General features: G+C 42.0%; 2 protein-coding genes across 6 annotated transcripts; one reads left to right on the top strand and one right to left on the bottom strand.

Annotated features, from left to right (window-relative positions):
• Window positions 1–11: 11 nt before the first annotated feature.
• On the top strand, window positions 12–6,221 carry LOC112564083 (nitric oxide-associated protein 1-like). Of its 2 annotated transcripts, none has more exons than XM_025238667.1 (8): window positions 12–1,240; window positions 2,114–2,242; window positions 2,345–2,497; window positions 3,806–4,047; window positions 4,378–4,509; window positions 5,184–5,300; window positions 5,570–5,687; window positions 5,886–6,221. In XM_025238667.1, the coding sequence occupies exons 1-8, from the start codon at window positions 34–36 to the stop codon at window positions 6,065–6,067; spliced, it is 2,280 nt and encodes a 759-aa protein (XP_025094452.1). In that variant the 5' UTR covers window positions 12–33; the 3' UTR covers window positions 6,068–6,221. The 2 variants fall into 2 exon arrangements, with proteins under 2 accessions (XP_025094452.1, XP_025094454.1); XM_025238669.1 differs by having other exon boundaries at window positions 108–126.
• A 206-nt stretch (window positions 6,222–6,427) lies between these two features.
• On the bottom strand, window positions 6,428–22,131 carry LOC112564085 (sphingolipid delta(4)-desaturase/C4-monooxygenase DES2-like). 4 transcript variants are annotated; one of them, XM_025238674.1, is made up of 2 exons: window positions 21,647–22,131; window positions 6,428–10,442 (listed from the first exon to the last, which is right to left on the bottom strand). In XM_025238674.1, exons 1-2 carry the CDS (start codon window positions 22,123–22,125, stop codon window positions 9,353–9,355), a joined length of 1,569 nt encoding a protein of 522 aa, XP_025094459.1. In that variant the 5' UTR covers window positions 22,126–22,131; the 3' UTR covers window positions 6,428–9,352. The 4 variants fall into 4 exon arrangements, with proteins under 4 accessions (XP_025094459.1, XP_025094461.1, XP_025094460.1 ...); XM_025238676.1 differs by lacking the exon at window positions 21,647–22,131 and adding an exon at window positions 18,023–18,478; XM_025238675.1 differs by lacking the exon at window positions 21,647–22,131 and adding an exon at window positions 14,793–14,960.
• Between the last annotated feature and the right edge of the window lie 1,512 nt (window positions 22,132–23,643).

The following is a 23,643-nucleotide window of genomic DNA, read 5'->3' as shown; positions in this document are numbered from 1 at the left end:
ACTGTGGATAGTTTTGTTTTACATTTAATCCCAATGACTTATTTTCAGTTTTCATGGGCAGCAGAGGCTTGCAGGGGAAGTAATTCTCTTTTTCGTTCGAAGTTCTTAGACGAAGTTAGTTGTAAAGTAAGTAAAATGTCATACTCTGTGTTTGTACGACGTTTTTTATGGCGTACATCGGCACTTTATGGACGGAAAAGTGTTTTTGTGTCGTTGTCTTGTCGCCGACAAATCTATATTTGTGGAAAAAAGTGTCAGAGACGTGATGGTCCTCGCAGTCTGAATGAAGACACGAGCAAACCTCATGAATTGACTGTAGAGGACAAACATACCACGGATGAACAAGTTCCGCTTATTGTAAGATTGCTGCGTAAAAATCAACAGCATGCGGATTCTAACCATCCGTCTACCAGTCAGGAAGTAGATAAACTTTCACTCGAAGATCTGAGAACGTCACTTGAAGACATTTCATGGGACACTCAAGCAAGTATAAGGCGGGGTCACTTAGGATCGCTTGAGGCTGAATTGCTGGAGGATGAATTAAATGAGAAAGAAGATGAATCTGACCAGCAAGAGTCATTTGTTAATGACAGTAATCCAGAAATGTCTTTCATTGAAGACATTTATCTTGATGACGATGTAGCAGAAACTAAAAAAATTTCTAAATCAAGAAAGGGTAAGCATTTAGTGAAAGGGAGCCCGGATCCTTCCGTACCCAAGAGTGGTGTTCCTTGTTCTGGATGTGGGGCAGACCTACATTGTCAGGATCCGATAATTCCAGGGTATATGCCTAGTGAGAAATTCAAATGCCTGACTAAAAAAGAGATGGAAACTAGCAGGTGTCAACGTTGTTATCTCATCACTGTGCACAATATGTATCTCAATGTGAAGGTCCCAGCCAACATATACCCAAAGATCATGAGTGAAATCAAACACACTCATGCTTTGGTCCTGCTGGTTGTGGATTTGTTTGACATGGAGAACAGTGTATTTAAAAACCTTCTAAATTATATTGGCAAGACAAGACCTCTCTTTATTGTGGGTAACAAAGTGGACTTGATTCCCAGGGACAGAAAGGGATATCTTGAAAAGCTCAAGGAGAGACTGTTCAATATATGTGACTCAGCTGGACTAAACCCAACTAAGAAAAACATCAAGCATGTATGTTTGGTCAGTGCAAAGACAGGTTATGGGATTGAGGAGCTGATTACAAAACTTATGAAAGAGTGGAAATTGAAAGGTATTAACTCTTTCATCACTAAGAGACTGTCTTTTGATTCATTTGCAATATGAGGGTATTATAATTACATATATTTTTTATGCAGTGAACGAAGCCATCATCCCTGGAAAGTTGGAATGTACAAATTCCAACATGGTAAAAAGGAAACGATTGCAAAGATTGTATATTGTAAGACAAAAGTAACACACACATGCACACACACCAAAAAATCACAGTGAAGAATTTGCAGTGTATCTTTAAATATTGCTTACTTCGCTGAAGTTAGTTTTTAAAAAAAGCATGCATGAAAACATAAAGATATGGGAAGAATGAGAAACAGTTGAAATTTACCTCTTCAGCCCTGATAAGAAAATTGCTAATAAAATTATGCCCCATGTTATATCTTCCATCATGCACAAACTAGACTGAGTAAGCTAGCAGAGAAGACTGCATGGCTTAAAGGTCAGCGGAAAGAAGACCGAAGTGATGAGAATCAACAAGCAGGAACTTTCAGGAATTTTCAGACACCTAATATCAAATCATGTACATTTTCAGGCACTGTTGATAAATTTTTGGTATCGATTTTGGGGTTTTCTAACATGATTTATGCATGTTTTTATATCATTGTAAACCCAGCCCTAAGCCCTAAACTCCAGTTTGAAGGATTGGTGGAATCTGAAGTTTTGTATTGCAGTGCATAAAACAGCACTAGCAATAAGATCACATCTGCTCAATTATACAGTGAGAATTATAAGAACATCTGGTTTTTTTCTTTATTTTGTGCTTAGTTGAATGTAATATTTACAACTAAAAAACAGTTTGAAAGAACTAGTTATGTCAAATAGTTTGAGAGAACTAGTTATACTTATAAAATGTTATGCTCTATATAAACAGGAGACGTATTTGTAGTGGGATGTACAAATGTTGGGAAATCCACACTTTTCAATGCCTTGCTGATGTCAGACTACTGCAAGAGTATTGCTCGCAGCCACATAAACAGAGCTACAGTCTCGGTTTGGCCAGGTAAGACTATTATTTGATATTTTTCAACAAAGTTAATTATTCAGCATTTGGTTTTTGACATTTTTGGTCATAAGAAACAGTAAATAATCATCTTCTTTGCAGGGACAACTGAACTTGCTCAGTTTCCTATTGTGAATCCAGAGCCTTGGCGATTGATGCTAAGAACTGCAAGAGTGATGAAAGACCGTGCAAAGTTTTCTGAAGAAGAATGGATGCAAAATTCACAATCAGATCGTAAAACTTCAGTCCTTAAAGGTAGAATCTTGTTTCCTTTTCTGCCTTACCTTGTTCCTTTTCAGTTGTTTAATTTTTTCTTTGTAATATAAAGATGCAGATGCTGTTTTACTTGTAAAATTATTGTTATAATTGTCAGAGACACACTGAATACAGACAATACACACCAGCAAACACTGGATCCCACTCATGTTCCTTCTCACAGCAAATCCCAAAGATCTGTCCATTGGCTTCATGTTTACTATTGTCGGGAGTTTTGAATTATCCTTAAGAGAAGGCAAGAAAAAGCTACTCTATGAACATACCAGTAACAGCTAATGAATAACAACAGTCCCGGCATTACACATCCATTACTCTCACCCTTTAAGTCATACAACCTCTACATACTAAACTTAATTCTCCATTACACATAAATTCAAATTCTACTGATTCTGAAGGTAACACCAACCTCCCAGACCAGTGTTCCAACACAGACAAAATAACAAAAGATCACGTTCAAGCGAAGTCCCTGTCCAACCACACACTCTCACATACACATATTTATCCCCTTGAATCTTTCCGCCAATGCTATCCACTTCCACAGCAGCTGGTGCTGGCTAAGCAGGAACTGCAGACTAATGAAGGTGATGTCACGACTTCTGTAATTCTTGACCGCTGGTGCTAGCTGTACAGACACTTAAGACTGACAAGGGTGGCTTTACGACTTCTAAAATCCTCTCTGTTCTCGTCTTTGCCTTCAAGTAATTCCTGAAATCCTTACAACTCAATGAATACACAATTTGAATGCATGTCTATTCTTCGTTACCACAGAAAAACTTTTCTTTCAATAACAAAATCTCCGACTAAATTTTAAGATTCGACCTTCTTTCACTGATCGTTACATAGATAACCATAATAATAATAAAGAAAAATACATATCTAGTACTTTGTCTAGGCAAGGAATCACTCCCATCAACCCTCTCATTCATACAGAAAATCTTTACAGCGTCTTCCTCCACGACTTGTTTGGGAATGCCAAAACTAAGTTCTCAACAACTACAATGAACATTTCGTTCAGTCATGCGCTCTTCCATAAGTCATGCTCACTATTAAGCATTTCTAATAGCATACATACAAGGGCGGCAACTTATGCTGCTTGAAAAATCAGGGGTGATAACCCATGTCCCTGAGAACAATATTTTACAGGTTCTGATTGTCTGTATTATTTGGTAGGTTTTGTACGAACTATTATGTGGAGTTTTTCGATAGAAGAAGGAAAAAGGGGTTATAACCAAAAGAGAAGAAAAGATCTAGTCATCTTGTACAAAATGAGTCATTGTTTTTCTTTAGGTCATGTAGGCATCACCGACTTCCGTGGTAAAAAAGCTATTGCAGAAGATGAGGCTAGAATGAAGAGTGAGACCATCTGTCAGGATATTGTCAGCTTCAGTCTTGACAAGGAGGGGAAAGTTCAGGAAATATCTGGCCAGAAACAGATTAAAGGTTTCAACCCAACAATGCCTGAGTACAACCCTGAGTCAATGAAGCTGTATTGGGCTTATGATACACCAGGGGTTATTAACCCAGAACAAGTGAGAACAAAAAGGAACTTTCTGATCTTTGCCTGAAATAAATGCTTAAGAGAGACTCTTGTATCACAAAATACTTTGTCTTTAGACTGTCAGAACATACTCAACTGTCTTTGGTTGGTTAAGAAGCTTCAGTCACTGGGAATGAAAAAGAATAGAAGACCCAAGTATCCAAGATTTATAGCCATCAGTATTTTTGTTTCTGCATGACCTTTTCTGTCTTTCATTTGCCGGTAACATACTATCATAAAGGTGTATGCTGTTTCAGTAAATGGCATCCTTGTAGTAAAGATGTTCATATCTGTCTTTTAATATTAGTCACTTTCTTTGTAGATCATCAACCTGCTGGAACCAGAAGAGCTGGCTATTGTACTTCCAAAGTCCTTTGTTCAGCCACGCTGCTTAGTGCTGAAGCCAGGCCAGGTTTTGTTTATTTCAGGAATGGGTCGTATTGATTATTTCAAGGTGAAAAAAACTGTTTGCATATTTTGCTATTTTGAAGGCTAGGGTCAACCTGGGAGAGGCATCATTACTGAGTGATTAGTGTTTGGTCACAGGTTTGAGACCTGCTTAGGCCTATAGCTGGAAAACATCTTGCCCTCCCAGCAGCAGAAATGGACATACAGAAGGTAGAAGGATAGGACAGAGTACCATTTTCAACAATTCTCTCCCTTAGACACAGTGGACCACATTCGCACTTATTAGATTTACCTTTTTTTTTTTTTTAAGAGTAATCTTAACTGAGTATTTTTTAATATATGTATCACTGCGTATGTCAATTTCTGATTTCTGATTTCATTTTGTCCAATTTTCATAATAAATTTGTTTAGTTTTTCTTTTTAATGATAATCATTTTAAGTTTGCAGGGTTTATGTGATTGAGTAAATGTATTGCCATAAGTTTCAGCATCCAGACATTATGGCTATGCCTTGCATATTTTCTGATGAGCTAATTATTAGTAATTATTGTCTGCTGTGGTGTACTAATTATTAGTACACCACAGTAGACAACTACACAGACACATGCATCACCACCAGTTGTTGATTATACACTGCCTGTGAGAGTCATAAATCAACAGTTTCATAAAGACTTGTGACCTACTCCTAAACTGCTGATAGCTGGTTCTGTCATAAATTCAGGGCAATACCTCCATCTACCTGACTGTTCATTGTTGCAATGAAATTCCACTTCATGTCAAGGATGGTCATGAAGCAGACAACTTCTACCAGCAGGCATGGGGCAGTAGTCAGCTGGGCGTGAGTGCCTTCAATTATTTCTCCTTAAGTTTTGTTTTAATACACTTTAATGTGTATATTAAAAATGCACAACCATAAGCAGCAAGTAATGTTTATGGTGGTGGTTTTACATGGCAGCATCATGCATGAAACTAAATGAAATTGATACTAAAAGAAAAGGTCCTTTGCAGTTTGACATTGAAATATATGATTATTATGTGTTGCTTTGTGAAAGAATATTTTAATATAGAGAAATTTTGTTGGAAATGTGTTCTCATCTCTATCCACAGGTGCCACTGAGACATAATGAGCACCTACTGAAGATTCCTTCGCTTGTTGGTCGGGAGTTTGAAATCACTGGCATTGGCTGGAAACTGGCTGCTGCTGATATTCACCTTTCGTCATTAGGTATATTGACAGACCTGTTTATCTTCTTTGTTAGCAGTTGTCATTTAATCCTGAGCCAACTTTTCTTATTTAAAAGAAAAAAATTCTTATTCAGGCAATTGATGTAAATAAACTTTGACAATCTGAACAAATTATACATTCTCTCACTGCATGAAGAACAAACAACATAACTACTGAATTAAAATTTTCTTTGTGTAGGCTGGGTGTCAGTTGCAGCTGGTCAAGGGATGGGAGTACAACTTCGAGCATTTACACCAGGTGCTAGAGGCCTTCACTTGAGATCTCCATCATTGTTACCCGAGTTTACTGGCTTTCGTGGAAAACGGAAAGGAAAGACTCCATTTTATAATTTTCCAGGAGCTAGACATAATAAAAGATGATGGCAAATGCAAGAACAATGACTGAATGTTACAGACCCTTTTTGTAAAGCTACATGGCATAGATGCATATGGTATTTAGTTGGATATCATGTGCATATAATTTGTTGCTTATGAGTGCATTGAGAAGAGAAAATAAACATGCATGTCAATGAAGTGAGTAAAATTTACTTTCTTTCATCAGCTTTTCTCCCTGATCTAAGACTTTTAATTTAGGGTTACAGCTGCTTCCCCCCTTCTTGCCATGATATAGCCTTAGTTTCTGGCACATGGTAAAACACAACCAACCAACCAACCCTTCCTCCTCCCCCTTCCCTCTTACCCCTAGCTGCTGTCGTTCACTGTATTAATACAAGAGCCAAGGAATGTATTAAAACAGTTTATTTTCATGTAGCAGTCATACAAAATATCAACTGTAAACATAGCACGATATGCACTGTCAATTTTCTTCAGAGATCACATTCAATCTGACTGGTTTATATAAAGGGTGGAATTCTGAGATCACAGGCACACGAAAAGCATTTACAAAGCACCTGTTCTTGTGATGACTTTATGATGTCTATAATTCCTTTCTCCATCCCCATTAAGTCATGAGAATCCTTTCTCGTGTATAGAACTAATTATTAGGTGCCAGAAGCTATATATGTTTCAGTTTTATTCTTTAGTTGTCAGAAAATGCATTGATGTTAAAGAAATTTAGATATTTTAAGCTTGAACAAATGTTAGTAAATTGAATAATAATAACCCTCTATATCAACATCATGCATTCATTCTACTTAGTTAAAAAAAAGGAATACACGTTGCGTTAAAGTATGTGGAATACACATTGCTAAATGCTATTCTAGATAATAATTACTGAATATGTAAGAATCCACCAATTATCACTTTCCTCTTTCTAATGCAAAAATGCAAGCTTCTATTCTTTTCTTCTGTATAGCTAGAAAACATTAACTAATGCGACTGGGTAAGAAATTTTTAGATGAACTGTTTTTAACATAAAATACAAAAAATGTCATTTCGTAATAAAAACGAAAGACACACCCTAACAAAACTAAAGCAATAGACATGTAGAAAGCAATGTACATTTTTCATAATTGAAGATCTTTAACACTGTTAGGCTTCCCTACACAACCACCGCCTCCCATCTTGACCAATCGGTGCTTGTGCAGTTTTGTCTTTCATCATCTATACAATACAATACAACTTTATTAATCCGCAAGGGCAATTACTATATGTTGATCCCCAGTCATATCTGCTTTTTGGGGGGACCACACTCCTGCTTCTTGAAATATTTTACAGGAAAATCCTCAGTACTTAAATTTGACATTTTTTTATGCTATAACATGCTCATATATTATCCTTGAATACCTTCAAAAACTGAAAATCATCTGCTTGGTGATTAAACAACCATTACATTCATGATTCAATGTTCACTAGGAAATAAAGCAAACATACATATAAGCTCAAATTTCTATGCTGCACACCACGACAGCTTAATTTACGTGAGAAGGCAACAATGTCATGTTCAACAGGTATTACATGTGAATGTTCACAAATATTACTTAGAACCAAACTTTTTTCCAAACTGTAAGGAACAAAATACCATCAACACAAATAAGTATAGAAAATCTAAATCTTGGAATGCATGGATTTGAAAATCCCTAGCAAAATCTCCATGTCTAATTATAGACAGGAAATTTGCTCAAAATGTAAAGTCCTCAGATAAGCAGGTGTGCCCATCAGAGATAAATGGCTGTTGAGAGCAAGGAAAGACCCAATCACAGTAATGTATAATGTAGTTCTTTGATCTAAGTGAGGACACTATAATGATTAAGCAGTGCATGGTAAAGAGCTTGTTGAACACCTGACCAGCTATCTTGGAAAAATGCTGGAAACAAGTGTTTGTGCTCTCCTTTCAAGGTGTTTGTTCTGTTGTCGGTGGAGGCGATGCTTGCAGGTAAAGTTGCTTGCTTGGCTGGTGGTGGTGTTGACACCTTGAATGTAAGAAATACTATGAGGACTGAGGCACGTGCATTCATATGCACATTCATGTGTTTATGTACTGACAGGACGGAGGCACAAGTTAATAGGAATGTTTCAAAACAAAGTGCACTTTCATGCACTGGGACACAACAATAAGATGTTGGATGTTGCCATATCAATGAGTTACACTGGCATAGAGGAAGAAGTATAGGCACTCTAGCACCTGCACAGCAGGACAAAGGAAATACTTATGTAGCTGTTGCCTGATTATTTGCCATCAGCTCTTTTCACATCTCAGGATTGTCAATTGCAACCCATTCTGTGTGATGGTGGGTGTATATATCAGCCAGGTGAGGCATTGATTATTAAAAAGTCCTTTACATAAATTTAAATTTCCTTCAACATAATCTTAAATGAAAATATTTTTTTAAGATATATTAAATTTCTTGGGATAGAATTTGTACATTCAATGATATGGAGAGAGTCTTGTGAAATGTTTGATCAGTTCTTTAAAGTTCAATCAGGAAATCCTTTGATAGTAAAATTTGATTTATGTTGACTCTCAAGTCCAGTATTCAGAAAAAGCACATTTAATGGTGACCTGCGACCTCTTCGCCCTGTCACATTAATGCCACTGGAAAAGTAATCACTTTGTAATAAATTTGAAATATATGGGCAGTAATTGGTTGCATCATATTTGCTGTAATCTATCTGGTCATTTAGGCATAGAAACACATTTTTCTCGCAATCCTTTCAAAGACATTTCCTTCAAAATAATTGTCATTGTTATTCTGCTTGTTGATGATTTTGTGAACACTGTAAGATAAATAACTTACAGGCATAATGTTACATAGTTGCACCACAGTCACAACAGCAAGGAATGTTGACTGACTGCACAGACTTAAAAGTTTTGCTGCTTTTGCTTTTAAGTGGGTCTAAGATTTTTGAGGGCATTGTATGTATTTTTTTAAAAATTAACAATGAGGGAAAAACATAAAAGCAGTAACAGAACTATTGCCAAAGAGAAGCGATTTCCTGTCATAGTACTAACAATATTACTGTATCCATTGACCGTGATACATCTACTTAAATCTGTGTTCATTATCAAGTATGGCTATGACAGTCAATGGTCCTCCATTGAAAGACACAACTGTCACCGTGTCAGAGTTTACATGACTCAAGCTATGTTAGCCTTGAATGAATGCAGAATGAAATTGTTTGTTTTTTTACGATGCCACCCGAGTTCACAAATCTCAAATCATCGGTCAAAATTTTTGTCTTTTCTGCCAGAACAAAAGGAGTGAATCACTGAATTTTGTCTTTGTTGGGATTTCGTTCAATGGCCTCGTCTTTCAAGTAGCCTACTCCGTGGGCATGAGGGCCCATATTTTTATCAAAGATGAAGTCCCAGATAACTTTGACCCATGAAGAATGGTAGGGAAGGTTATCGTAGTACTCGGGTGCCAAGCGCCGGACGTCGGGCAGGCGGGTGTAGGGGATGTACGGGAAGTCGTGGTGCTCGTTGTGGTAGCCCACATTAAAGAGAATGAAGTTCAAGGGGCCATAGTATGAGTGAGTGGCTTGTCCACCGCTGAAGAGATAGTGTTCGGAGATAAAGTGGCCCGCCAGTGGGTGCAGACCCAGGCCCAGCATGGTCCCCGCCACCAGGTAGACTAGCGGCTTGACTCCGAAGGCTCGCAGAATGAAGTAGTCGAAAACCAGTTGACATGCGGCGTTGATGGCCTCCCACCCAGTGATCGGTTTGGGGCTCTTATAGAATGGCCTCAGGGCATGAAAAAGCGGGTGAAAGAAGAGCCACACCATCTTGGTTAGTGGGTGGCGGAAGAGCCAGGCCTCCAGGCGGGTGGGGATGTCCACGTCCTGGAACTCTTCGCCCAGGTAGCGGTGGTGGTCGGCGTGGTACTTCTTGTAGCTGATGGCCATGGGCACAGCAATGGGCAGGTTGCACCACACACTCAGCAGGCGGTTCAGCCAGCCCCTCCCGTGGCCGAACGCCAGATTGTGGCCGATCTCATGGATGGCGCTGCCCAGAGAGTGGTTCAGCGTGCCACCCAGACAGTAGGCCAGGATGAAGATGACTGGCCAGGACGCGTCCTGAATCATCCAACAGACGAGAATCTGCGCTATGACCTCGACTGAGACTATGTATGCGATTCTGTAGTCATAGCCCATCAGCTGCTTGATCTCCGGGTGTTTGAGAAGTATCTCCTTACGGCGACATGTGTGGGGTTCCTCCGTGTACAGCCAGTCGTCGTTGTCACACCCAACCTTGAAATCCAGGGTCAGAAAGTTGTGGAACCACTTGAAGGGCTGTTTTACGTTTCCTGATGTGAGTGCTGTCTTGGCTGCGGTTTCCGCCATGATGTGTTCTTTTCTGAAACAGTACAGAAGGATAAGTCAGGCACTCACATGGCTAAACATGGACAAAACAGTAGGGGTTCTGGCAGTAATATGTATCACTTTTAAATACCTCACGGTAACATTGGAGAATGAAGCCCATAGCTTACCAAAAAGCAAGCAGCTGACATCTGGCAACAAGGGTAACAAATTTTTTGAGCGAAAATTCTTTTAGATAAAAATCTAACATTCACGACCTTAGCTCTGGCATGGAAGGACCTACTGGTTGTTTGCCTGAGACAGAAGCGACTCCATGTAAAGTGCAATCACCCACAGCTACATAAAGCTTAGTTTTCTACCGAAATTGCGTCTCTCTACAGCCACTCGGTTGTTTATAAACAAGTCAGTAAAGCACCCAGCTGGCGCACAGACCTCGGTTCCGATCGTCGTTTCGAGAAACTGAGTGGTTGACGGGTGGATTGACTGGGGATATCACGGTAAGAAAAGGTTTGTGTTAACAAACAATACAACTGAATTAGAAGGATGGTTGTAACTTTGCCTAACAGTCAACCAACAGAGAGAAAAACGAGCAAACGATGTAAAAACAGTAAAGATGAATGAGGAACCAAACAAGAAAACAACGAAAGACAAGGAAGGGCTCAGCGGCCAACTTTACAAACTGAACCTTTAATATCAGTTACAGAGTTACGAACCATTAATATTATTTACAGAAATGCATCAGGTAGAACAAACCTGAACAAAGAAACCATAAAAAAAAACTTCTGGCGCACCTGCTGGAGGGCGGGAAAGATAAAATATTTATTGAAGCACAACCGTTCTTTGAACCAAACAGGCGAGGGGTGGAGTGAGGGTATCACTCTTTAAGAGGTAATAATGAGTGGCAAATGTGTGTCTTTGACAAATAAAAACTCGCTGAAAAGGAAAGCAAGATGGAGAAAGAACAAAGTACCGTGTGCAAGGCTTTCTTTGCTGTCACGTCCAGGTCACTGGGCGATCACCTGCAGCTCAGGTACGGTGTAGGCCGCCTCCTTTGGTCCTCAACAAACGCTTTCTAGTCAGACAGTCTTATTAACCCGAGACATGCTGTGAAATATGTGACTACAGTTGGCAAAGTGGTTTAAAAGGTCACTGATTAAATCTGTTTACAAAGCGGTACATAAGAGTCTGCGTCTGGATACTCATCAGTGTTGCAAACGACAAGAAGGAATTTTTTTTCTTTCTTTCATTCCTGTGTCTGTCAGCAACACTTTGTTCATTGTCGCAGTGGATGGGAGGTTGTCTTCGGTATGACAATAGGAAACAAGAAGTACATGAATAACATGAATGGTCATTAAGTGCGTCGTTGCTGGCATACGGTTGATGACGGCTGCTGGGAGATAAAAGGGAGCAGACAGGACAGTAGAAATGGCTCTCAACATCTCCGTATATTAATGTATTACTGTCTTATCCTGTTTATCATGGCCCTGGACTAGTGCAGTACACTCTTATCCTGTTTATCATAGCCCTGCACTAGTGTAGTACTCTTTTATTCTGCTTGTCATCGTACTAGAGTAAGGTACTCTTATCCTGCTCACCATAGCTCTAAACTAGTGTAGTAGTCTCACCCTGCTTGTCATACCCTGTATTAGTGTAGTACTCTCTTGTCCTGCTTGTCATAGTTGTGTACTAGTGCAGTGTACTCTCTTATCCTGCCTACATGATGTGCTAAACATTGAAGTGACAAGTGATCCCACAGCCAGCCAGCTGCACGCTGTTGATGACTGCACGTTTTGCACATAAACAGATAAAACAAATCGTAAATCGAAACAAGTACTATTATCGAATGACAGAACTACTGGCGTTTCGTTGTCGTAAATCGAGACAGACATAACTGGCGCACGCAAAACAACTGCAATCCACCCATGCCACTTCTTCTATCACGACTCTTTCCTCTCCAATCCCGTGGAGGAAAATCTAGTTTGTCCTTCTGTACTCAAACTATATAGAATATATATATACTACCTTCTCACAATGCAATGAAATGCAATGCTGTACTTAACCGATGGACTAAGTACATGAAGGAACTGTCCAACTTACAGATGAAAACCGACGCTCACATCCTTCAAAACAAACAGACTAGAAAGTGAACCCACAAACCTACCAGTCTTATGGGAAGAGGTCGAAAGAGCTGTACACAGTTTAAAGAGAGGAAAGTCGCCAGCCATTGATAATGTGCAATGTGAGCTGCTCAAGCAGGGTGGGGAAAAAACTACAAAGGTCCTCGGTGTCCTGTGCCAAAGAGTCTGGGAAATGCAAGGAATGGACCTAAGAATGGGCACAGTCACTAGTTATACCTCTCCCCCAAAAAAGGAAACAACAAACAGTGCCAGAACTACAGAACCATAAGCCCTACCAGCCACCCGAGCAAAGTCATGCTTCAGGTCAAACAAAACAGCATCAGCAACACCGCAGAGGAACTGCTAGCGGAAGAAAAGGCTGGTTTCAGACCACGGAGAAGCAGATTTTGAAATGTCAAATCCTAAAGAAAAGCATCTTCAGCATCAGCGGGACCTCTACCACAACTTCGTTGACTTTAAAAAGGCATTTGATAGAGCATGGCACGAGGGGCTATGATATGTGATGCGAAAATTCACATCAGGACCTGCTGACTATCGTCTACAATAAGCCAGAGTCGTTGACCCTGTCAGCTGTCGCGACCATTTATGTGCTCCTCCCTCCCTTCTCCCAACGACAGATGTCGGCCAAGGGACGACCGATTATATATTCTGAAGGCTGAAGCTTACTGTTTGCTTTGTTGAAGGGATGAATAGTCTCACTACTTTTGAAAGCAAGCCAACGTACGCAGATCGATTTCACGACCCAATTCTGTAAAATGAAAGCCGCACACATGGTACCCAGATATTTATTTCGATATCCAGGTTTATAACAGCCGGCAATCGCCTTCCGTTGGTGAAAACCCTCATGCATGTGAACGCCTTCATCCAATATGTCCACGCCACGTGCAGAAACTCTTGATACTCGTGGCAACAGCTGTTAAAACATTTGTTCTGCCAAGATAACACAATCATTTTTAGCAGATCAGCGCAGTCTATTTACACAAAATATTAAATTCAGTAACACAAGCCGCGCAGGTCTTCAGCTGACAGCAATGGCGGAACAGGTCAATCCAATCTGCAGTGACATCAAGGACTATGCATGATATTGTCAATGAAGCAGCTACTGAAGATCATATCAACTGGAATATACTTGCCCTTTGGGGCCGAGTGGGGTGGCAGGGACATTTTCATTGCCTTATGCTATGGGCAATGTCAACCCATAAACATGAATATCGGCCCCCCAGAAGGTAAGAATTGAGAAACGGTTTTCCCAACACTCAGGTCGAAGAAGATGATACTCTAGCGTCGAGAAAGCTGTTCAGAGCTCGATGCTGCCAGAATAACTTCCGTGCTGAAATGGAAAAGAAATGCTAAGCGAAGTTTCTGTGCAGTTCATCATCATCGCGATGCTGCCACCCGACTGAGCCGACCTGTGGGCTGATGATGTGGACAAGAAGACTGAACGGCAAAGCTCGGCGTGAGAACAGCAGCACAGAGACAGCCTCGACACAGACACAGCAATGTAAATTCCAGCGTCTTAAACACAATTGCTTATTTCTTAATTTCAAATTTGCGATTCGCACCTATGATCAACTAGTCTTGGAAAATCCCACTCCTGCGCGCGATTGTCGTGCTACATCGTCTCGTGTCTCAACGAAGGTATAATGTTTGGTCTCACCTGTCCACAGCGTGACGTCACACGCGGCTGCAGATTTCAGCGGCTGTGGGAACTCGTCTTTGGATGATTTTTGTTTTGTTTACTGTGTTTGTTTGTTTTTGTTGCTGTTTTTTGTTTCGTAGTTTCACGTTCGAGGCATTAATAACTGATGCGAAAGAAGTATTCTGAGCATTTCTGTGAAATGCCTTAAATCTTCTGAGGCATATGAATTAGACACATTAAACCAATAATTGCTTACACGCGTATTACATTCTTGTAATGTGTCTCATTGTCACTCTAAATTAGTGCCCGGCATGTTTGTTATTGAATTGAATAAGCTTAACTCAAATAAAGTGGCGGCACATGCACCGTCAACAATAAAATCACAGCTGGAAGGCTTCGAGGAAGTAATGAAACTTGTGGCAAACAGTGGGTGTGATGACCTCACAGGAGGCTCTACCACGAGCTGGAGGAAAATACGTGTGGCCGAGGTGAAATCTGATCATCCGTCCCACGATCCCTTCTACGCGATAAGCGGTATCCCGTTACGTCACCAGACCAGGCGGTGTTAAGCTGTCATCTACCGGATTATTGTCACAAGATTTGTCCTCACTTTGCGTTGATATCCTCCATATTCCACATCCCGATCCCAGGTTTATGTGAGGTTTTACCATGTCACCTCGTTGGAATGTGCATCCGTCGGGCTCCCGTTGTGAGTTAATGCGCCATCGCGTGCACCAAGCATGCAAGGACCCAACGTCACGTGACTGCCTTGTGATGGCTTCATTTGTTGGTGTACCCTGCCTACGTGCACCAACTGCGCAATTCTCCCTCCCTCGGCATGAAGCCATTCCCTACCCATAGGTATCTTCGCTGTCAGGCGACACTGAAATTTATGACATAACCCTGGCACAACAACGGAAGGGAGGGGCCAGGTGATGGAGGAGGGAAGAGGGTTATCTTTCGCGGTCAAACAAGCCATTGTGGTGACACAGGTTGAATGCACAAGGACTCTGTGTCAGAGAACCTTATTTTGATCTAACAGGATCAACCCTAGAAACCCATCCCACACAAACACCTGCACCATTATGCAACATTTATAAACACCCGTAGACACACAGAATGGCGCCCGCGCCCACCCCACCTCCACACGTCCTACGTGCCAATTCCAAGGCCAGCTCAGGAATATAGCTATTGATATGCTTCACCTGGTTTGTGAGCATTAAGCCCATTCACCTTATTCACGCCTCATTCTTCAGGCTTTTCAAAAGGAGGCATTGAGGGCATTATGATCATGGCCGCGAGCTTCACAAATCAAGTCAAATCACGCTCCAGTGGCGTTTAGTACAAACGCTGACAGGTCATGTGGAGGCCGCACTCTTGCTTCCTTTGTTAGTTGAGTGTGTGGTACACCTGTATTGCTTTTGAAAACTGTTTCAGCTTAAGTCAGTCAAAATAACTAAACATGCAAGCATAGTTGACGACAATTATAACACAAATAAAGTGTTTGATTATTTAATAAATGCATGCTCTGCATATAACACATGGTAAAGTAGGGCTATGTGTGTCAGCCTTTGCTGACATTTATTTACACAAAATGGTAGGCTTGCAGTGAGTAAACAGCAAATCTAAATATTACAATTGACGGGTCTCATTTTTTTTCTGAGAACTACCTTGAGAAACATTTATTTCATCATTTGTAAATATATTTTCTGATCAATGTGCAGACTCTGAAAATTTCTAACAGTGTGAGTTACTCGCACTGCAGAAGTGCTACCACCTACAAAAACCAAAACAATCCTCACACCAACACACTACAACTGTCACATTTATTTACATCGATGTAGGGAACCTTTTTTCCCTCCAATGGTTATTTTGATATTTATACCATCACTCGAGAGCGGTAGTAGCATTGTTTGTCCGTAAATAACACAACGGATGAGACACTGTTAAGGCAAAGAATGATCGTCTGTCAAGCAAACACCTTTATATGGTCTGCTGACCAGATAGCGAGCTGAAACACGTTTGCACAGCAGAAAGTCCTGAAAGAAAAAGTTGTTTTAAAAACTGGCTGAGCTCTGATTCACCAGCACGGTTGCATTTTTTAGTTTATTCTGTGTCATCTCCATAAGTTTTAACTTGTGGGACAGCCTCAAACGAATACAATAAGAACAAACAAAGGCCGGGTCATTCAAGTACAGTGTACAGTCACATTTAACAGTTTTTAGCTCATTCCTAATGTTTTACTTTACTACAGCCTTTCATTTATATTCCATACCCCAAAACTACAACAGGTCCTCAACGGCTTGTGGGTAATAAACACACACACACACAAACATGTCCATCTATATATATATATGTACAAGAGCCCAAACAAGTTTTTGCAAGCATTTAATTCTAAATTTAAACTGTCGTGTCCCAGTCGTGCAGAACTGGCTGTTCAACGGATTTCCTCCCGCACTGATCCTAGGCCTGTATCCAAGCTGAAAGAAACCTTCATACAACATCTCGTAGATCTGAGCCTCGTTTTGGATGTCAAGGACCCTCAGGATAGTTCTAGTATTATAGTTGATACCTGCAGCTATAGTGCTATACCGATACCTGAAGTTTTACTGATACCTGTCAAGCACTGATCGACGTCCGAACCCAAAGGCGCGCCGGTTCGTACCCCGTGTGGCGCGGCAGCCTTCCCCAGTCGCCCCAGCTGGCGGGAACGTGTGCGGACGTTTTGCCGACGGACGTTTCACCGCCGGACGTTTCGGAGCCGGACGTTTTGTCGACCGGCGTTTCGCCGCTGGACGTTTCGGAGTCGGACGTTTTGCCGACGGACGTTTCACCGCCGGACGTTTCGGAGTCGGACGTTTTGCCGACCGGCGTTTCGCCGCCGGACGTTTCGCCGCATTATGTCAGAGAGAGAGAGAGAGCTTACTTACTTCTCAAAGAATGAAAGTAACTACTAGATTACACAATAATTCTTTATTTCAAACAAATTTTACACACAGACTTCACAGACAGTTCACTTTGATTGTCACAGATTATGAGCAACAGCTTTGAGAAAAAACATTGATACAATGGCGAGAGAAATGTGTGAGCTAACGGTTCACATGAGGAGGGATAGTGAGAGAGAGTTCACTGATACATTGATACAATTGCGAGAGAAATGTGTGAGCTAAGGGGCGTCACACACTTGACTTCGGCTAAAGGTCCCGCGTGAAATGCCGAAATGAAGTGCCCCGCGCCGAAACGTCCGGCGGCGAAACGCCGGTCGGCAAAAGGTCCGACTCCGAAACGTCCGGCGGCGAAAAGTCCGTGTACCGGCGGGAATGGTATCTGACTCCATCGAGGGTTAGGGAAGGTAAGACAGCTAGGGAAAGAAGATGTATATCACCCTCACATAAACCTGGCCCAGAGAAAAGTGAGGTTTCTAATACCTCACGGCCCAACGACATTAAAAGATTAGGGGGACGACCTTTACCTTACCTGCTCTTTCTCTCTCTCTCACAGGCTTCAATCATTTTTCTCCCTGAAAATAAACGTCTGCCTGTATGCCTGCTACTCGATCCATTCGCCACACATATGATATGCCCGGATTACTCCATTTCAAGATGACGTGTTATTTACAGTCGATAACCATCTCGCACACCAGATGTGTTTTATTCTACTAGGTTAGTTTCCTCCTTTACTTTTCTGTTCTTTTATTCTTCTCTCTTTTTTATTACTTTATCTCTTCCCACATTCCAAAGTCCATATATCGCACTTACTGCCGATAGAGTGGGGGCTTGACTAACTGGACACGTGTGGTGATGTATTTAATTACTCACCAGTCCCATGGTGATTACTCACCTCATTATTTGTACTACCCCACACAACCACAGTAGTGGCCAGAGTCGTGTTGATAGCTGTGGCTACCAGCCATGGAGACGATCTTCGGAGCCCGACACCACCTACTGTGCGAAGACGACATAAAAGTTCTGACGAACGTCTTAAGATACCGGGTACTGTTGTACCCCACTGACTGTTGTACCCTCCAGTGCACGAGACACAAAACCTTCCTAAAGTACTGAAGTACCTGTCCGTGCCGCAGGGCTTGAATAACTCGAACAATGCCACCTGTCTGACACTCGCCCCAAGTGAAACAAGAAACCACCATAAACTGTATCAGTGTATCTGCTAACTGCGTGAAAACTATTTGCTGGGAACATAAATCAAGTCGCATCTACGGCGCAACGCACACGGCACCATCATCTTTCAATCCCGTCACGTGGACCCGCTAATGAATTTCCGTTATAGCCAATCTGAAAATCATTAACGGACAAAAAAGCCGCACCAGCGACCTCGTGTGTTCTGTCTGGACTTTGTGAAAACTGTTCCTTGGTGAACTTATTTCCATTATGGCGACCTAGCAGGACAATTAGCTCGGTGAAAATTGTTGTCAAGGGTCTGACCCCAAGGGTCAAAGACGTCATTAGTGGGTAAAAACACACCAGAAATGTGCATGGATACTTTTAAGTTGTCAAGGCTACAACCGATGAGCAAATTACCATATATGAATTAGGCGGTGACTTTTAACTCTGTGTGTGTGTGATATCTCGAGAAACTGATGAGGTTTATTTTGCATCGAGCTAAACTAGGCTCACTTGAAAAATATAAAAATATAAATTGTACCCCGCTAGACTTTTAAAGTTCGGTAGTGAGGCATGTCCCACAACATCTCCTCACAGTTACAATAGCAAAGATCAGCATACAGATGATCTGATTCACGTGATCAAAGAGAAAAAGACAGGAGGGACGGAGTCTGTCGCGTGCTGCAGGAGACACCTGTACCTAATGCACTCAACATCGTCACCAAGGAGCACACTGCAGCCTCACACCTGGAGTGGGTACAACTGTTTAATCTGCTCTCACACTCTGTTCCTCCACCCGTCACTTACTCTTCTGTGTGTGCGCGTGGGGGAGGAAGCTTGCGCGCGCGTGTGTGTGTGAACCCAAAGTAAACACGACACAAAGAAACCTCTCTTGTCTTTTAAAAAAAAATGATCCTAAGGTAGAACAAACGCTAACTACTGTCACAGGCAACATCATTCTCTCTCTCTCTATGCAGTTCTACCTGTTTCACTTGATAGATTTTTTGGAGGGAGGGGGCGAGAGGGGGAGGGAGAGGGAGGGGGTAAGATAAGGAGAGATTAATTCTTAATTAGCCGCCGACACAAAGCAAATTAAAAAGGGGTCTCGCACAAACAAGAAGAAAATCAATTCACAAGTCACACACATGGCTGCAGGAGCATTTTTTATCGATAACGATCTCCGGCCTCAATGCTGCAGCATTTATCCGTTGCCTAGCAGCCGGTTACTTCCGTTGATAGGCAACGCGCATACAGCGCTCCTGGTTCTTCCGATTCTCGGGTGAAAGAAGTTACCATTTCCATGCTGTCCATGCAATGTAATCCTGCTTTAAAATCGTCTTTATTTGTCTTTCCTCCCAGCGATGCTTGCGCTACCAACCTGTCTACAAACTGAACATGTCGCGCCCTAGAAGTCGTTAAACAAGGTGAACCATCTGCAGTGAACTGATCTCAGCACTCAAAGCATTACTCCGTTGCTTGGCAACACCCTGCTTCTTTTGTCTGGCAGTGGAATTGATACAGCGTCTGCATGACTGCAGCAATTATACTGATAACCGTTTTTTTTTTTTTTTGAAAGAAACCACGTGATCTACTTTGAATTGAGGAAAAGTGTTGCAGAGGTGGGTTGTAAATCTTCTGCAGCTTACTGAGGTACACAAGACAATATTTGCTGCTTTATTGACATCGTGATCCCCGACAGAGGGTGGGAAAGTGCCTCGAAGGCAGGAGCTACGGTAGCTGTTGATGTTGCCAGGGCAAGATGAACCTGACATCTTTGTTAATGGCACAGTATCATAATCATAATCATGCATGCCACCGCACACTTGCCAACAATGAAGAGGCTGACAGCCTTGGAGCAAATCAGGCGGAGAGAACTGGGGCACAAGCTGACAGGGATGTCCGGAGGTGATGCGTGTCATTGAGACTGACTAAACAGATGACAATATGGAGATAAGAATATGGCGTGTCACTGACAGTGACACTGACAAAACAGATGACAATATGGTGAGTCATTGAGACTGACTATACAGATAAGAATATGGCGTGTCACTGAGACATTGCCATGATATAGCCTTAGTTGCTGGCATGACATAAAACACCAAAAAACAAACAAGTGTCACTGAGACTGACTAAACAGATGACAATATGACGAGTGTCACCAGATGACACTTGACACTTGTATGGACACGCTTGACAAGGGGCACGTACGACATGGCTCAAGGAGCGCATCAAAAACCACTCGGACCACTCGTATGGCAAGAGAGCCCTAAAACCTGACACAAACACGAGGTAGTTTGCGGTACCCCAGTGAATAGTGCAACAGACTGGGGTACCTCAGTAGGTGGCACCCCAGCTCACTGTTAGCGGTAACACAATACATATCCTTCCTGACAAAAAGAGAGAATAAAAGGTATAGTAGCACTGAGGTTGTCCTAAAAGACTTGACTACCGGCCTCAGCCAGAGCAAATAATTGTAGAGAGAGGATAGCAAAAGGCAAGACACAGTCATCAACTGGAAAGGGAGTGAGAAAATGGCTTTTACGCCGAGACAGCAACCAAGTCTTATAATAATATCACGGCAAAGCTTCAAGCCTTGTAAACAGGTCACACAAGGCAAAAAACAGTGAGCATCGGACGAACTCAGGGTCACCTGATCTTCACTGTTTTTGGTGACAAGCGCTTATCCCTGGTGTCATCAGTCTCCCCCACCCGCCTAGGAGGCAGCCAAAGTGTCTCCTCGAAACTGCGAGAGACGGTCGACAGGATCTTGTTAAAACACAGTGTCGCATGAGACAAGTTCACGTGTCGATCTGAACATGGCGGTTAACATTTGCCCACTCTGTACCCAGCCAGTTAGCCCCCATGTGGCACTTGCCTCCTGTCTACATAGCTAGTTAGCCCCTGTACAACATGTTAGCACTTGTGGCCTGTACCCATCCAGTTAGTCGGCGCATGACATCTCCGAATGCAGTGAGCTGATTCAGGTAACACGAATAAAACCGTTGCGCCTGACGACGGTGAAAGAAGCAGCCTACGACCTTTTGCCACGCCCTATACATTCTAAACATTCTCCTTTTATTAACGAAATCTTGCAGGACGACAGTCTACGTATTGTGCAGTCGGGTAAAGTACTCGTAAACTCTCCTACCCGGCGAAGTCGGTTAAGCATGACGACACCCATTCAACGTCCATGAAAGCAGTGAGACGATATTATAGAATAGTGCTGTGATAGCACGAAGAAGAGATATTGAGTAAAGAGCACCACTTCGCGAGGAAAGTGAGGGAGGGGAGAGAGAGAAAGACATGAAAGATGCAACTGCATGCAAAGGGATACCTCACTCACCGTAAGACAAGCGGAGGCCGTTTCCCACGTTTGTTAGTGTCGTCGCCCGTAATTCCAGACCACCAACAGGTGAGAGGATGCCAGATGGTCTGTACAGATCGAACGTTTCTGTAACTTTCGCCGCTACCTGTAGCGTGGTCCCGCCGCGCTGCTGCGCCGAGGACAGATATATGCACCGTGAGAAGCTTCTGCCGCTCACCTCTGACCCCAGGTCGCACAAACGCGCATGTCTCGTCTCGATTGAGCGAGCTAATCTCAAGAGACAGATCAAGGAGTCCGGTAGTACGTACAAAACTACCTAAGTTGTGGCGGACATACTGGGGCTGCGATTGGCTGGCTTTTTTATTTGCGATGCAAGTCACGTGATCCGTCACCACGCCGATACAGACGGCACGGTTGCGTGCGGTAGGATCGAGCGACCTGCAGGTGAGGTACGTTTGTGGCAGCTGGCTTGCAGTACATTCCATGGTCGGGTACATGTACCATTCTACCCGGTTTCAAATAAACGCAAGAAGAACGAACATGATGGTATTTCTTCTTGATGTAGCAGGACAGTGAGCAAACTTTATTAAGAAACTTTTTCTGGGCGAGCGCTTTAATTACTATATAGTATACAGTGATACCTCGGTTCTCGAACATAATTCGTTCCGGGAGGACGGTCGAGAACCAAATTGTTCGAGAACCGAAGCAATGAAACCCATAGGAAATAATGGAAACTGGATTAATTCGTTCCAAGCCCCACAAAATGCCTATTTACTGGTCTAATTTGTATATAATATGTAGAAAAACATGAGTCTCAACAAGAAATAAGAAATAAAAGTGTATTTATTAAAGCAAAAAAAAAATAAATAAAATGTACTGTACAGTACAGTAAATTGTGTTTCATTTACTGTACCTGTACCAAACTTTATGGCAGGAGGGAATGAATGTGGAGGGAGGAGGGAAGGGGGATGGTTATTGTCACTGATGACGCAAGCAAGGCGCGCTGGGCTGAAATGAACGCCATTCGGCTCATCTCGGACGTTCGGATGTTCGAGTTCCAAATATTTGTTCGGATTCCAAGACAAAATTTTCTCGAATTTCCTGGTCGAATACCGATTTGGTCGAAAGTCAAGGCGTTCGAGAACCGAGGTATCACTGTATTAGGAGTTCTGCTGATGACATTAAGGAATTTCTTCATTGCCAACAAATGCACATTTTCTATTATGCTAGTATCTGCACTCAGATCCCCAAGAGATAGATCATTATGGACTTGATATCGTCAATAAATGTTTCTAAATAGGATGGATTATGCACATTAAAGGGCCAAAGTATCTTGAGCATACATGCACAGACAATTTGAGCTTCAGAAGGTATTGTAGTGCATGTATAAAAACACATGTAAAGTATGTCAAGATATTTTTGTCCATTTATAGCATTTCCAAAGCTTTCTCCCCTCACATAACCGGTTTTCCTTTTTGCAATGAAACCACTATGCCTGACTTATTCATATTTATTGTAAGATTTGAGTTTCTGACAATACGACAAACATGCACTTTCTAGCTGGTTTTGAAGTCCAGTAGAAGGTAAAGGTAAAGGTCGTGCCCTATTTTTATTTTTTTTTAAGGTCGTTGCATGAGGACTGAGGTGTAAAAGACCTCACTTTTCGCAGAGCCAACTTTATGTGACATTGGCGTAGGATTGGGTAGGAAGATGCTCGGCTTCTTGTTGTTGTTGTTGTGAGGGGAGGGGGAAACTCCATGGTGACACAGTGAACGACGTTAATTGGCACTCACACATAACGGAAACAATAAGGGGGTGCGTGAGTGCAGCCATGCACACACATGTGCGTACTCAGTGGTAACATCACAACACAGCGACAAGACAACTCTCAACAAGAAACAAGACATTGAAAGAATGATTCATCCGATTATCGTGATCACAAGAAAGTGAGTCATTCAGAATAGGATAAACTTCATAATCATATTAATCACATTCAAGATTTGCAAGTCAGTGAG

The sequence above is a fragment of the Pomacea canaliculata genome, linkage group LG5, assembly GCF_003073045.1.
Source record: "Pomacea canaliculata isolate SZHN2017 linkage group LG5, ASM307304v1, whole genome shotgun sequence".
NCBI lineage: Eukaryota > Metazoa > Mollusca > Gastropoda > Architaenioglossa > Ampullariidae > Pomacea > Pomacea canaliculata.
This window is presented reverse-complemented; position numbering and strand designations above follow the sequence as displayed.

Coding starts and splice junctions, on each gene's coding strand:
- LOC112564083 (XM_025238667.1), top strand. CDS start 34: ATGACTTATTTTCAGTTTTCATGGGCAGCAGAGGCTTGCAGGGGAAGT. Junction 2,498..3,805: donor TAAAACTTCAGTCCTTAAAG/GTAGAATCTTGT, acceptor GTTTTTCTTTAG/GTCATGTAGGCATCACCGAC. Junction 4,510..5,183: donor GTCGTATTGATTATTTCAAG/GTGAAAAAAACT, acceptor TCATAAATTCAG/GGCAATACCTCCATCTACCT.
- LOC112564085 (XM_025238674.1), bottom strand. CDS start 22,125: ATGTACCCGACCATGGAATGTACTGCAAGCCAGCTGCCACAAACGTAC. Junction 10,443..21,646: donor CGGCCTCCGCTTGTCTTACG/GTGAGTGAGGTA, acceptor GTACTGTTTCAG/AAAAGAACACATCATGGCGG.